This window comes from Salmo salar, chromosome 10 (assembly GCF_965601325.2).
Source record: "Salmo salar chromosome 10, fSalSal1, whole genome shotgun sequence".
NCBI lineage: Eukaryota > Metazoa > Chordata > Actinopteri > Salmoniformes > Salmonidae > Salmo > Salmo salar.
The window spans coordinates 90,181,779-90,198,054 of NC_138300.1; the positions used below are offsets into that span (position 1 = coordinate 90,181,779).

Below are 16,276 nucleotides of genomic sequence, written 5' to 3' on the forward strand. Positions count from 1 at the left end.
ACCATTATATAACTGTGCCGTCTTGTGGATGTCCCTATGTAAAAACCCTGTGTAATGTTGATCCATGCCCTTTCTACCCATTCTTGTAATTTACACAGCAAATGTAGTTCACCTTCATCAAAGTAGGCTGAATAAGAGGTACCATATTTTTGTCTGAAGAGGGAAGTGTGTTTTTAAAAAAAAGTGTGTGTTTGTGGAAAATCTAAAACCTACCAGCTGTATAGATTGAAGAACTTCAGTTCTCTTTCCCGCATAGCATTAGGACAGATTATTGTCCTGAGCATGCGCCATAAACTGGGGTAATCGCCATAACTGGGAGCCTGGGCACGGGTTTTGGGTCCGCGGTAAGTTGTTTGTTTGTATAAAGCATTTCATGATATATTGAATGAGAAAAAAAAATGGTCTTCTGGCAACAACAGTATCGTATTATGTTTTAGACTGAATTAGTTGATTATACCTTTTTTTGACAGGCGCTGGCTCACCAAAAGTGCTAACTAAGACACGCCTATGTTCTGTCTGGGCCCGGTCAACAACAAAAAAAAAAGGCTTCAAAATGTATTTTTAGCAGCCGAAACCACGTGCCATTCCATTTGTGTTTTTTTTAGAGCCCTGATTATATTTTATTAGATGAGCAATACAGGACTGCTACCTAGCCAGACAACCAACGTTTGATCTTTGCTATTAGCCTTGCCTATGCTAGCTATCTATGAACCTAGCCTATTAAACTCGCCGCTCAACTCAATCGTTGACTAGTGTGGGCGAGCTCGCGCTCCAACGTCACATACAGTGAAGTTTAAATCAAAACAACTAATTTCAGCTCCCAGGGAACATCCCGACATTCCGCTCCATTGTTCTGTGTAATTACGGGCTATTTGGGTGCTGAAATCAGTCGTTTTGTGACGTCGGAGCTCCAGTCTGCCCGTAGTCGTCGCTGCTCAACTCTATCGTAAATCGTTGAGTTTAACAGAGGAGCTATAAACCGTGAGTTAGCCAGTTTGGTTGGCGAGTTCAGCCAAAAGACCCCGACAAAATTGTTTATGATGACATTCTAACTCAACTAACGTATTGAGCGGACTGTGTGAAGTAGTTTGCTGTCCATTTAGAAGTCAGCTTACGGTCACAGGGAAAGTTAGTTACTAGTAACGTTAGCTAGCTGGTATGACTTGGTAGGTAACTAAAATAAAACACTTTGTAGCTAGCTAAGTCTAGTTATCTCTGAAATGTCAAACGATTGGATATAACATTTTTGTAATTATAGTCCGAGAAGTATGACTATAGTGGAGGAGTATTTACTAGGTTCATGTGAATAACTTTGGTATGCAAGCCTCGTATAAAGTTATCGTGCGTGGGGGAGACGAGACACATGACACGCGCTGGTGTCATTGATGTCGCACTTATCAAAACAAGACCAACTAACATTAAATAGTATGGTCAGGATAGGTATGAACACCATCTGGGTGTAACTGGAAAAATACCCAAAGCATAGATAGTCTACAGTGCTGTTTTTTTTTTAGGAGCGCATGTAGAGTGTTTTTTGTGCTGTGAATGTATTGTTGAAGCACTGAATTCCAAAAGATATTTCCTACATACACTCTTTGCATATGTCTGTAGGGTAGGGCAGATCATGGATAATTGTACGTGCACTCATAATATAATTTGTATACTGCAAATTGACTACAACTAACCCTAAAAATATATTGTATTTGAAAATAACAATCATTTCATACCTGGGGGGATACTTGGGAATCGACTTCCTAATTTAAACACATTTTGGGCTGAATTCCTGGTTATTTTAGTTTCTTTATTTTTTAAACAAAACAATACAATAAATAACTTCAAAAATCACCTGTTGCCAACCCCTGCTCTACCTGGTCTTTCTTGACCAGATTTATTGAGTTTAGTTTATATCATTGGATTGTCTATACTCATAAGATTGTCTCTTCCACTAGTGCTTGTTGCCAGGTGATTCAGAATGGGGGAAAAGCCAATTTGGGAACAGATAGGATCCAGCTTTGTACAACATTACTACCAGCTCTTTGACACTGACAGGACCCAGCTTGGAGCAATATATGTGAGTCTCAGAATGTGAATCTGTACTAATGAATATTTATCATAGTTTCTCTGTCCTGTTGTCAGCCCCTTGTATATATGGACCGTTCACGTGCTGTCGGGAGTTATCGGAAGTATCGAGTTAGGAATGGGAAGTTTCACTTGAATAACCCTCCCAAGTGGGCATTACAAATGGGAAACTGAGAAAATGTTGTTACCCAAGTTGCAACTTTTCACCTTTCAACCAAAGGATGACAACATCCGTTTTTGACCATTACAAAATTATCAATGTGGATAACGTTGCTAGTTTGACCATATTGTCAATGTTAACCAAGCTAGCTAACTTTATTATTAGCAACATTAGCTATCTTATCAAGCTAGCTAAAATATTGTTGGTTGAAGAATTGGTCCGACTTTAACAGTTCCAGAACACAATCATGTCGGACTTAGGACTTCCCAGTTCCTACGAGCACATGAATGCCCCATTATTCCACCTACAACTGTCTATCCACCTCCTCTGCATCTGTAATAACTCATTCAGTAATGATTTTCAACAATTCATTAAATATTTGTTAATGTAAGGTTCAGCTGTTATTCAAATAGAAAAGTAGTGTATCATATCTCCATTCCTGTGAGCGAATGCTCCCTGATAACTCTATCCAAAACGCTAACCAAAGTAAAGATTGTTAAATCAATACATGTATCGTAGTCTTTCTTTATTTCAATGTAACTGTTCAAACCTTTACTTGGTTTATGTCTTTCAGAGACTGATGCTAGATCAAACAAGTTTTGACAAGCATTCATCTGAGGAACTTTTTGGGCCAAAGAAACAGGGTCTGAAGCATCAAGTTAGACTGTGGAGGACATGCAAATATGCATACTACTTGGACACTTACAAGCTAAAGCATAATATATTTCAATAAGATGTGTAATATACAGCATATAGTAACATATTTTAAGCTGCTCAAATAATTGTAATGTCCATTTATCAATCGTGAGAACAAGCAAGTTGTTGATTGTGCCCTTTTCTTTACATTCTGCTTAGTGAGCATTCTTGATTCAGTGTATTGTTTGTGTGCCCCCTATTGGTAGCAGGGTGATTCTCATGAAACTGGCACATAAACACATCTTTCTCTATTATTCTTCTTGGATCACTAAGAATCGGATCTGTAGGTATCCATTTCATAATTATTGTTTTGTATTTGATCAGATATTATGCATTTTACCCAGGGGTGAAAGTATATTTTATTTCTTCCCGGTATGGTACTTAAGTACCACAATTTTAACCAAGCTAGCTAACTTTAGCAACATACACTACCGTTCAAAAGTTTGGGGTCACTTTGAAATGTCCTTGTTTTTGAAAGAAAAGCAAAAAACATTGTCCATTAAAATAACATCAAATTGATCAGAAATACAGCGTAGACATTGTTAATGTTGTAAATTACTATTGTAGCTGGAAACGGCAGGTTTTTAATGGAATATCTACATAGGCGTACAGAGGCCCATTATCAGCAACCATCACTCCCGTGTTCCAATGGCACGTTTTGTTAGCTAATCCAAGTTTATCATTTTAAAAGGCTAATTGATCATTAGAAAACCCTTTTGCAAATATGTTAGCACAGCTGAAAACTTTTCTGATTAAAGAAGCAATAAAACTGGCCTTTAGACTAGTTGAGTATCTGGAGCATCAGCATTTGTGGGTTTGATTACAGGCTCAAAATGGCCAGAAACAGAGAACTTTCTTCTGAAACTTGTCAGTCTATTCTTGAACTAAGAAATTAAGGCTATTCCATGCGAGAAATTGCAAAGAAACTGAAGAGCTGTTTCCAGCTACAATAGTCATTTACAACATTAACAATGTCTACACTGTATTTCAGATCAATTTGATGTTATTTTAATGGACAAAAAATGTACTTTTCTTTAAAAAACAAGGACATTTCTAAGTGACCTCAAACATGAACGGTAGTGTACATATAGAATTCCTATTAATTCAATAGGATCTCTGTTAGCCTGGTCATAAAGATTTGTCATTTAACTTTTAAAATGCATTACCTTTTTTTATTGTGGCATAAACACAACCAGTCATGATGTTTTCATCTGATTTGTCAAACAATTGCTTCAAAGGGCTCCTTTACTAGGCTACCTGCGCACCTTCATCCACTCGCAACATATTTCCAGCCTCCAAACAGTGGTGAATGGAAAGAGACCTCTGTTACACAAAACACCAAGAAGTCTAATGACATTTGCCGATTGTCATTAGGCTAGAATTGATGTGTCCACTGCTGTCCGTGCTCGCCTCTTAGTCGGCCACTCGTCTCTGCCTTGGCATAATTTCAGTGTTCTCGTCAAACCACATCGCTGTTTGGAACGTAGGCTATACCACCTGTTTTCATTCACAAATGTTTCCTGCCTCTGACATGCGGTAATGATAAATAGTGGTGTAATAGTCCCCCAAAAAAGAACTTTTTTTTTTTATTGTAATAGGCTTATGTTTTACTGGTACAGCGTATGCCCAGTATTTATTTTGGACTGTACTGCTTTACTTTCACCTCTGATTTTACCACAAATTCCACAATTACCAACGCAAAATATAGCTTCCGAAGTTCCAAAAAGTCTTAAACAAATACAATTCTAATATTTTTTAACATTGCTCTCCTAATGAAAAGGCCAGTGTTAAACATTGAAATATGTAATTATAAACAATTATTTTGTGATTTCTCATTACCGCAACACAACCTTTTCTGATTATTGTTTTTTGTCATAATTGCTTGTGTATACATGTTATTTTTATGTACAGATATTTGGATAAAGAACAAAGGGCACACTATCAGATTAATGCAAAATTACTGAAATATGTTTTTTTAAATTTATTTCCTAAATATTGGTGCATTACAGTAATGATAAGGTTTCAGAGATGAGAATGCATGTTTCGGTAATGAGTGTTGCATAGTTTGCCATTGAAAAACTGTACTGAGCTCTATTAGATATTCAGTAACACAATACATCATCAAACGGTGTCATTTGTTAAGCCCAAATGACTCGCATAATACTGACATCACTGATCTTAATGCAATTGACAAAAATAACCCTTTATTTTCTAAGGTATTTAGAAAATTGGTGTGGCAGGTAGCCTAGTGGTTAGAGCGTTGGACTAGTAACCAGAAGGTTGCAAGATCGAATCCCCGAGCTGACAAGGTAAAAATCTGTCGTTCTGCCCCTGAACAAGGCAGTTCACACACTGTACCTAGGCCAAAATACCTAGGCTAAATTGAATTTCATCCCATGGACAAATGGAATAACATGATATTCCTGTAAAGCAGGGGAGAAAGTAAGGCGGTACAGCATCCCGGCAAAATAAATAGTGAGGGTACGCAGTACCGGTAAAACATGGGCCTATTACAATATTTAAAACAAAATATCAAGAAAAATAGGCTGCATGTCAGAGGCATCAAAAATGTGTGAATGAACATAATGCCAAGGCAGAGATGAGTGGTCGACACAGAGACATACGTGCACAGCAGTTGACGCGTAAATTCTGACCTAATGACAAACGCAAATGTCCTGACACTTTTTGGTGTTTTGTGTAACAGATGTCTCTATCCATTCACCACTGTTTGGATGCTGGAAATATGTCAAATCAAATTGTATTTATCACACACATGGTTAGCCGATGTTAATGCAAGTGTAGCGAAATGCTTGTGCTTCTACTTCCGACACTGCAGTAATATCTAACAATTCCCCAACAACTACCTAATACACACAAATCTAAAGGGGTGAATGACAATATCTAAGTATATGGATGAGCGATGGCCGAGCGGCATAGGCAAGGTGCAGTAGATGGTATAAAATACAGTATATACATGTGAGATATGTAGACATTATTAAAGTTGCATTATTTAGAGTGGCATTGTTTAAAGTGACTAGTGATCCATTTATTAAAGTGGCCAGTGATTAGGTCTCAATGGAGGCAGCAGCCTCTCTGACATAGTGATGGCTGTTTAGCAGTTTAATGGCCTTGAGATAGAAGCTGTTTTTCAGTCTCTTGGTCCCAGATTTGATGCACCTGTACTGACCTCACCTTCTGGGTGGTAGCGAGGTGAACAGGCAGTGGCTTGGGTGGTTGATGTTCTTGATGATCTTTTTGGCCTTCCTGTGACATCGGGTGCTGTTGGTGTCATGGAGGGCAGGTAGTTTGCCCCGGTGATGTGTTGTGCAGACTGCACCACTCTCTGGAGAGCCCTGCGGTTGTGGGCAGAGAAGTTGCCGTACCAGGCTGTGATACAGCTCGATAGGATGCTCTCGATTGTACATCTGTAAAAGTTTCAGGGTTTTGGGTGACAAGCCAAATTTCTTCAGCCTCCTGAGGTTGAACAAGCGCTGTTGCGTCTTCTTCACCACACTGTCTGTGTGGATGGACCATTTTAAGTTTGTTTGATGTGTACACCGAGGAACTTAACTTTCCACCTTCTCCACTGCTGTCCCTTCGATGTGGATAGGGGGGTGCTCCCTCTGCTGTTTCCTGAAGTCCACAATCATCTCCTTTGTTTTGTTGATGTTGTTTTCCTGACTCCACACTCCAAGTGCCATCCCCTCCTCTCTGTAGGCTGTCTCGTCGTTGTTGGTAATCATGCCCACTACTGTTGTGTCGTCTGCAGACTTGATGATTGAGTTGGAGGCGTGCATGGCCACGCAGTCGTGGGTGAACAGGGCGTACAGGAGGGGGCTGAGCACGCACCCTTGTGGGGCCCCAGTGTTGAGGGTCAGCGAAGTGGAGATGTTGTTTCCTACCTTCACCACCTGGGGGCGGCCCGTCAGAAAGTCCAGGACCCAATTGCGCAAGGTGGGGTTGAGACGGAGGGCCTCCAGCTTGATAATGAGTTTGGAGGGTACTATGGTGTTGAATGCTGAGCTGTAGTCAATGAACAGCATTCTTACATAGGTATTCCTTTTGTCCAGGTGGGATAGGGCAGTGTGATGGAGATTGCGTCGTCTGTGGACCTGTTGGGGCGGAATGCTAACTGAAATGGGTCTAGGGTGTCCTTGACTAGTATCTCAAAGCACTTCATGGTGACAGAAGTGAGTGCTACGGGGCGGTAGTCATTTATTTCAGTTACCTTTGCCTTCTTGGGTACAGGAACAATGATGGCCATCTTGAAGCATGTGGGTACAACAGACTGGGATAGGGAGCGATTGAATATGTCCGTAAACACACCAGCCAACTGGTCTGCACATGCTCTGAGGACGCGGCTAGGGATGCCGTCTGGGCCAGCAGCCTTGCAAGGGTTAACACGTTTAAATGTTTTATTCACCTCAGCCACGGAGAGGTGGGGCGCAGTCCTTGTTAGCAGGCCGCGACGATGGCACTGTATTGTCCTCAAAGCGGGCGAAGAAGGTGTTTAGTTTGTCTGGAAGCATGACGTCAGTGTTCGTGACGTGGCTGGTTTTCTTTTTGTAGTCCATGATTTCCTGTAGACCCTGCCACATGCGTCTCGTGTCTGAGCCGTTGAATTGCAACTCCACCTTGTCCCTGTACTGGCATTTTGCTTGTTTTATTGCCTTGCGAGGGAATAACTAGACTCTTTATATTCAGTCATATTTCCAGACTTCTTTCCATGGTTAAATGTGAGTGGGTGAATGTGTGCAGGTAGCCTCATAAAGGAGCCCTTTGAAGTGATTGTATCAGATGAAAACATCATGAGTGGTTGTGTTTATGCCACAATAAAAGGTATACATTTTTAAAAGTTAAATGACAAATCTTTACAACTAGGCCCACAGAGATCCTATTGAATTGATAGGGATTCCTATATGTAATTCTATGATTAGGCCCATAAAAAAAAATGTGCGTGCAAGCGCGTGCACCTAAAGCAGGTCCATACCGGGAAGAAATGAATTTTACTTTAACCCCTGCTATAAAATATTGAAATATGTGGGATATGGAGCAAGTGCTAAAACATGTACACATGGGAAAACGGGGGATATCCTCCTTTAAGTGGAGGGGTTGGTCTTCGCTGAAGCACAAACAGATTGTGGCTTTAAGTAAATTAAATGCTGTTTTACACCCATATTTCTTGACAACCTTAGTTAAATAATAGATGTTTTACAAAAAAGTCTATACAATAGCTTTAAGCTGTGGTCCTAGTAAATAATACAAGTTACCAGCACAGCGCACCCATTGACTATACATTAGAAATAGCTTATTATCATTACCGAAATTAAGGTTACATTTACATCTTTACATTTTAGTCATTTAGCAGACACTCTTATCCAGAGCGACTTACAGTAGTGAATGCATACATTTCATTTCATGCATTTTTTTTTTTGTACTGGCCCCCCGTGGGAATCGAACCCACAACCCTGACGTTGCACACACCATGCTGGCGTTGCAAACACCATGCTCTACCAACTGAGCCATGATTTTTCAACGCCGATACCGATTAATCGGCCGATTTTTAAATATTTTTATTTTTTGTAAAAATGACAATTACAACAATACTGAATGAACACTTGTTTTAACTTAATATAATACATCAATAAAATCAATTTAGCCTCAAATAAATAATGAAACATGTTCAATTTGGTTTAAATAATGCAAAAACAAAGTGTTGGAGAAGAAAGTAAAAGTGCAATATGTGCCATGCAAGAAAGCTAACGTTTAAGTTCCTTGCTCAGAACATGAGAACATATGAAAGCTGGTGGTTCCTTTTAACATGAGTCTTCAATATTCCCAGGTAAGAAGTTTTAGGTTGTAGTTATTATAGGAATTATAGGACTATTTCTCTCTACGATTTGTATTTCATATACCTTTGACTATTGGATGTTCTTATAGGCACTTTAGTATTGCCAGTGTAACAGTATAGCTTCCGTCCCTCTCCTCGCTCCTACCTGGGCTCAAACCAGGAACACATCGACAACAGCCACCCTCGAAGCATGTAGAGCAAGGGAAACAACTACTCCAAGTCTCAGAGCGAGTGACGTTTGAAACGCTTTTAGCGCGCACCTGCTAACTAGCTAGCCATTTCACATCGGTTACACCAGCCTAATCTTGGGAGTTGATAGGCTTGAAGTCATAAACGGCGCAATGCATTGCGAAGAGCTGCTGGCAAAACGCACGAAAGTGATGTTTTGAATGAATGCTTACGAGCCTGCTGGTGCCTACCATCGCTCAGTCAGACTGCTCTATCAAATCATAGACTTAATTATAACATAACACACAGAAACACGAGCCTTAGTTTCTGGATTCGACCATATTAATGACCTATCACGTTTATTCTTTCAGTGAAATATGGAACCGTTCCGTATTTTATCTAACGGGTGGCATCCATAAGTCTAAATATTCCTGTTACATCGCACAACCTTCAATGTTATGTCATAATTACGTAAAATTCAGGCAAATTAGTTCCCAACGAGCCAGGCGGCCCAAACTGTTGCATATACCCTGACTCTGCGTGCAATGAACGGAAGAGAAGTGACACAATTTCACCTGGTTAATATTGCCTGCTAACCTGGATTTCTTTTAGCTAAATATGCAGGTTTAAAAATATATACTTCTGTGTATTGATTTTTAGAAAGGCATTGATGTTTATGGTTGGGTACAGTCGTGCAACGATTGCTTTTTTTCGCAAATGCGCTTTTGTTAAATCATCCCCCATTTGGCGAAGTTGGCTGTCTTTGTTAGGAAGAAATATTCTTCACAGTTCGCAACGAGCCAGGCGGCCCAAATTGCTGCATATACCCTGACTCTGTTGCAAGAGAAGTGACACATTTTCCCTAGTTAAAAGAAATTCATGTTAGCAGGCAATATTAACTAAATATGCAGGTTTAAAAATATATACTTGTGTATTGATTTTAAGAAAGACATTGATGTTTATGGTTAGGTACAAGTTGGAGCAACGACCGTCCTTTTTCGCGAATGCGCACTGTGTCGATTATATGCAACGCAGGACAGGCTAGATAAACTAGTAATATCATCAACCATGTGTAGTTAAACTAGTGATTATGATTGATTGATTGTTCTTTATAAGATACATTTAATGCTAGCTAGCAACTTACCTTGGCATCTTACTGCATTCGCGTAACAGGCAGGCTCCCCGTGGAGTGCAATGTGAAGCAGGTGGTTAGAGCGTTGGAATAGTTAACTGTAAAGGTTGCAAGATTGAATCCCCAAGCTGACAAGGTAAAGATCTGTCGTTCTGCCCCTGAACAAGGCAGTTAACCCACCGTTCCTAGGCCGTCATTGAAAATAAGAATGTGTTCTTAACTGACATGCCTAGTTAAAAAATATTTATTAAAAAAATAGGCAAATCGGTGGCCAAAAATACAGATTACCGATTGTTATGAAAACTTGAAATCGGCCCCAATTAATCGGCCATTCCGATTAATCGGTCGACCTCTAGTTCTCATTACCGAAACGGACCTAAAAATGTTATGGTAAGGAGAGGACCTTAGTTCAATTTGCAAGTAATAGGAGACCGCCATTATGAGTCCGCAAACAATAGACCACATCTTCAAAGCCCCTTCATGCCTCCATGTTGGTGAGGAAATGGTTATCTTAAGTTTTTCCCAATTTGAGGTTTTTGGTCATTTTGGTAATGTGAAGGTCAAGTGTCGTAAAGGGGGTGTTTGAGAATAAAATCCTCTTCGTAAGTAAAGAAATTAAATGAACTTGTGCTCGTCTGACTACTCTAGATGATGCATCATCGGTTAATCCAACTTTATTAAATAATATTTTTGAGTTTTTACAAAAACTCTGTTACGGTAATGAGAAATATGTCGGGTTATAAATAAGTTAGGTTTTTCGCAAGTCAAATTTTATAAAATGACCTGAGAATTTCATCATGAAGCATTTCGGTAATGAGAATTTTGGGTGAAAATTAGCTAAATTCAGACAAAAATGTGATATGTATTTAAAATAATACACTCTGCCATGAACTAGATATCTTAGTCTTCAGAATGATAGTTGACTGTTGCAGATGTATTATGGTGTTTGAAGTCAATTTATTGCTCCCATGGTTAACTGGTTTCATGAGAATCACCCACAATTTACATTTTTAGATGGAAGGAGAACTGCACAAGCTGACTCATTTACATCGTAATGAAAATGTATTACTGGAAGGCTTTTTGTTGCTATCTTATTTGGCCTCAAACAATTAGATTTTCATCAAAGAATAAGATAAGAGCAGCAGAGCCCGTTCTTCTATTCTTACACTTGGCACTTGCCTAAATTATTACATATTCCCTCACACCCTTGAGTATGCGTAGAAAAGTTAGTCATGCTTTTAAAATATTTGGCAGTCGGGACACCTCACATCCTGCTGACAAACTCAATCCTCTGCTTTTCCTTTTAACAGATTGATGCATCATGCCTTACGTGGGAAGGACAGCAATTCCAGGGAAAGGCAGCGATTGTCGAGAAACTTTCTGTGAGTGACATTTTAAAATATTTCACCTGAGCATGACAGAATGGAATACCTCAATACTATGACAGGAGTATACTGATTCAACAGGATATCCAGTAGACATCCTGGTGGAATGTGCTTGTCTCTGATACATCTGTCATGTTTCTTATTTCTTCTTTTCAGACTCTCCCCTTCTTAAAAATTGCTCACAGTATAACAGCACAAGACCACCAGCCCACCCCTGACAGCTGCATAATGAGTATGGTAGTAGGACAACTAAAAGTAAGTATCTTTCATTCTATCACTGTAAAAATCAATATTGCCAGTTTCTTAAACCAACAGCTGAATAGTTTGCATGCTAGACATCCCCACCTGCTGGGGGCTGATGATGACCAGGTCCTGGGCTTTTAGAATACCTTTTTGCTGAACAATTACAGCAATGCCTGGGTTTGCACCAATGAATTATTCAGGCTTGCCCAGCACAACCCTTGACCTGTCTGTGGTCTAATGCCCCATCTTCTCCCTACTTACTGTCAGTAAGGATCTGTGTTCTGACTGACCATGGTTCAGTTGGGCTTTTACTAACCTCATGCCATAGAGGGATGTATTCATACTGGAGTTTGATTATGAGAGACCATAGTGTGTTCAGGGAGTTTAAAAAAATATATTTACTCACCAAATAATATTTTTACACTCTGGTTAAAGTGGGGGGAAATGTACTATAAACTGGGACAACCATGTGGTTTGTTTGTTGAATCTGAACCTAGATCATAGTGAAGGCTGGCTTGTTTGACTGGTAATCATTCAGTATTGACCAATTATCGCAACTAGTCTCAGCCGCAATAATGACATTATATGCTAGCTCTGACCTTCACTGTGGACCTTCAACTTGCAAGCTGCTGATTGTTAGAAGCTTTTTAGAACACAAAAGTGTCATTTGAAGGAGCCAATGCCATCATGATCACTGAGCAGTAAACCTTACAGAGTTATGTAAACCTTGTCTCCACTGACACCTAAAGGGATTACTTGCTTTTTGGCTGTATCTCCATTAGTGCTTGTTCACACCTGCTTGTGCTCTGTTTGACTGGAATAGCCTGATCAGGAATTGGGGTTTGTCACAAGCAGTGTGATTGTATAAATTAGGCTGAGGCTAATTGCAAGACTGACTGTAACCGCCCCGTTCCTCCCACATCCCTTCCCCCTGGAAGCCTCTTCCCCAGAGAAGAAATGTGTATCTCATTCCACGCATGCGTTTCTTTACCTCTACTTTACAAACACATTGTTGTGCTCACCCTCTCTTCACATTTCTCACTGCAAATTGTGTATGATAATTCTTCAAATTTTACTGGTGAAACGTCCATGCCAACCATTTTACCTCAAGTCAATTTCATGGTAATATGCATTTACACTGAATAAATATATAAATGCAACAATTTCAACAATTTTACTGAGTTACCGTTCATATAAGGAAATCAGTCAATTTAAATAAATTCATTAGGCCCTAATCTATGGATTTCACATGACTGGGGATACAGATATGCATCTGTTGGTCACATATACCTAAAAAAGAAAAAAGTAAGGTTGCGGAACAGAAAACCAGTCAGTTTCTAGTGTGACTACTATTTGCCTCATGCAGTGCGACACATCTCCTATGCATAGAGTTGATCAGGCTGTTGATTGTGGCCTGTGGAATGTTGTCCCACTCCTCTTCAATGGCTGTGTGAAGTTGCTGGATATTGGCGGGAACTGGAACACACTGTCACACACATCAATCCAGAGCATCCCAAACATGCTCAATGGGTGACATGTCTGGTGAGTATGCAGGCCATGGAAGAACTGGGACATTTTCAGCTTGCAGGAATTCTGTACGGATCCTTGTGACATGGGGCCGTGCATTGTCATGCTGAAACATGAGGTGATGCGTGCAAGTAGCCATTGAAGGTGAGCAATTGCCCACTGAAGTCGGTTACGGCGCTGAACTGCAGTTAGCTCAAGACCCTGGTGAGGATGACGAGCTTGCAGATAAGCTTCCCTGAGATGGTTTCTGACAGTTTGTGCAAAAATTATTTGGTTGTGCAAACCCACAGTTTCATCAGCTGTCCGGGTGGCTGGTCTCAGACGATCCCGTAGGCGAAGAAGCCAGATGTGGAGGTCCTGGGCTGGCGTGGTTACACATGGTCTGCGGTTGTGAGGCCGGTTGGACGTAAACTGCGTTGAAGGCGACTTATGGTAGAGAAATGAACATTCAATTCTCTGGCAACATCTCTGGTGGACATTGCTGCAGTCAGCATGCCATTTGCACACTCCTTCTAAACAAATTTGTGCACAAACTGTGAGAGAGAGAAGCTTTTTGTACATATGGAACATTTCTGGGATCTTTCTTTTAGCTCATATAACACTTTTTACATGTTGCGTTTATATTTTTGTTCAGTATAGATCTTCTTTAATTATGTACAGTGTTTTAAATGATGTACAATGATAATTTATTTGCAGATTGTGTTAAGAAATCAAAGCACATATTTTGCCTATGGCGCGTGCTGTTGTGTTTTGGCCGCATGATTGAGAAATGCGACCATTCGCACAATCATCCAGAAATCCATAACAAATTAGGTGGTGTTTTTTGTCTCACAGTAACGTTATACAATGCTATTATATTCTGTTCTGTTATGTAGAATACTATCATTATGTGCTCTTGCAAACATTTATTCAGGTTTGATCTAACATGATTAAACAAGCACCATTCTCCATCATAACTGAAATTCGCCAGAGTAGCCTGTTCTCCGGGCAGCCGAACGAGTACAGACTGTGTGTAAAGTAGAGAATCTCACACATGTGCAGAAGCTTCGGTTGTTTAGCAAATCGGGAAGAGGCATCCAGAGAATTTAGCAACGCGGCCACTCCGGATAAGTTAATGGATAGTAGAGTAACAGGAATGTGTTTGTTGTGTGCAAGCAGCTTGTGTTGCTTCGACCCAGCCAAAATCAACCCTTGTCAGAGATGCACCCAACTGTGGATTGGATTCACAGCCATAGAACTGTGACTTGACTAAGCTCTGTCTTTGTGTTACAGGCCGATGAGGACCCCATCATGGGATTTCATCAGAGTTTCATCCTGAAAAACATTAATGATGCTTGGGTATGCACCAATGACATGTTCCGGCTCGCGCTGCACAATTTCGGCTAAGGACACCAGAGGTGTGCAGGAGGGATATGAGGGAAGGCTGACGACACCTAAATGCCCAACCTTCCCTCTGTATCTTTCATACCTGTTAGTGAAATTACACCGGAATCCAGATGTCAAACACAGAGACCTACAGGCACATAGGCTACATGCCTCCAACTGAATTGAGATGTGTTCCTTTGCTGAGAGCTCACAGAACCATCAGTCTCGTTCGCTACGCCAGTGTTTCCTAACTCCAGTACTTCCTAACTCCAGTACTTCCTAACTCCAGTACTTGAGTACCCCCAACATTACATATTTTTGTTGTTGCCCCGGACAAGCACACCTGATTCTACTTGTCAACTAATCATCATGCCCTTGATAAGTTGAATTAGGTGTTTTTGTCTGGGCCTACAACTAAAATGTGTGCTGTTGGGGGTATGTGAGGACCGGAGTTGGGAAACAATGTCCTACGCTGACCTGCATGATGCTGGGGAGCTTGAATATCTGAAGATGCCAGAAAAGGAAAAAAATATATACCAACGTACCTGCACCATTTTCTCTTCCGTTTTAGTTTTATGTTCGGACTCAACATTTCTTAGATCTTGTTGTTTTCTCTTACTCACCTTTGTGTTGTGGCTTGCCTTGGTGTATACAACTATATTTAGCTTATTTTGTTAAGTTTATATTAACATTCATTGTCATATCAGGTTGCTACAGCGATCCAAAGAATCATAGAAAATATGGTCAATAAGACACCCTCCCCTCAGACCAGCAAGTTTTCCATTTCCTGCTCACTGCTCTCTGTGACAATGAATAATGAAGCCACGATACACAATAAAAGTTGACTTTTTCTTAATGATTTCAGTTCATTGTACCTCTGCCTTTCTCTCCTTACACCTACCTCCTCACTCTTATTTTAATTGTCTTGGCATTTTATGGACAACAATTTAGGTTCTAGTCAGTAGTTCTATAGAGCAGATCATATAAAACACTGTGCTATCACTGATTTTCTCAAGCAAGATGCAGACAAAATTTTACCTGTCTCCAACCCTTCATCCACAAGAGAATTTAACAAGTGACATCAATAAGGAATAATAGCTTTTACCTGGTCAGTCTGTCATGGAAAGAGCAGGTGTTCCTAATGTTTTCTATCATCAGTGTATATGGACATAAGGTTCTGAATTTCTTTCTCCTAAACTGTCTTTTTTTGGACAATACCGCATAAATAGCCAATAATGAATTGAAGGATGCTCTTGACAATTGGGAGCACTTTGCCATCAGAGTGCTTTTGGAGAAGCTTTGCAGGAGGGGGAACAGGCATACATCAAATTATGCCTTTATTTTTTTTATTTTTTTTACAGCAATTATGGTTGTATACTCTGCCCTCCAAATGTATTTGGACAGTGAAGCCTATATTACCAGTCAAAAGTTTGGACACCTACTCATTCAAGGATATTTCTTTATTTTTACTATTTTCTACATTGTAGAACTATGAAATAACATGAATCATGTAGTAACCAAAAAAGTGTTAAACAAATCAAATTTTTTATTTGAGATTCTTCAAAGTAGCCACCCTTTGCCTTGATGACAGCTTTGCACACATTCTCTCAGCCAGTTTTGCCTGGAATGCTTTTCCAACAGTCTTGAAGGAGTTCCCACATGTGCTGAGC

At 40.1% G+C, this 16,276-nt stretch overlaps 1 protein-coding gene across 2 annotated transcripts; it reads left to right on the forward strand.

Annotated features, from left to right (window-relative positions):
- The first annotated feature begins 201 nt into the window (after positions 1-201).
- On the forward strand, positions 202-15,470 carry LOC106560825 (nuclear transport factor 2). 2 transcript variants are annotated; one of them, XM_014124166.2, is made up of 5 exons: positions 202-344; positions 1,950-2,071; positions 11,397-11,468; positions 11,628-11,726; positions 14,514-15,470. In XM_014124166.2, the coding sequence occupies exons 2-5, from the start codon at positions 1,973-1,975 to the stop codon at positions 14,625-14,627; spliced, it is 384 nt and encodes a 127-aa protein (XP_013979641.1). In that variant the 5' UTR covers positions 202-344; positions 1,950-1,972; the 3' UTR covers positions 14,628-15,470. The 2 variants fall into 2 exon arrangements, with proteins under 2 accessions (XP_013979641.1, XP_013979642.1); XM_014124167.3 differs by lacking the exon at positions 202-344 and adding an exon at positions 811-981.
- Positions 15,471-16,276: the final 806 nt, after the last annotated feature.

What these genes read in the sequence shown, in the direction of transcription:
- LOC106560825 (XM_014124166.2), top strand. Translation starts at nt 1,973, where the DNA reads ATGGGGGAAAAGCCAATTTGGGAACAGATAGGATCCAGCTTTGTACAA. An exon ending in CGATTGTCGAGAAACTTTCT is followed by an intron (nt 11,469 to 11,627) that starts GTGAGTGACATT and finishes TCTTCTTTTCAG; the next exon opens with ACTCTCCCCTTCTTAAAAAT. An exon ending in TGGTAGTAGGACAACTAAAA is followed by an intron (nt 11,727 to 14,513) that starts GTAAGTATCTTT and finishes TTTGTGTTACAG; the next exon opens with GCCGATGAGGACCCCATCAT.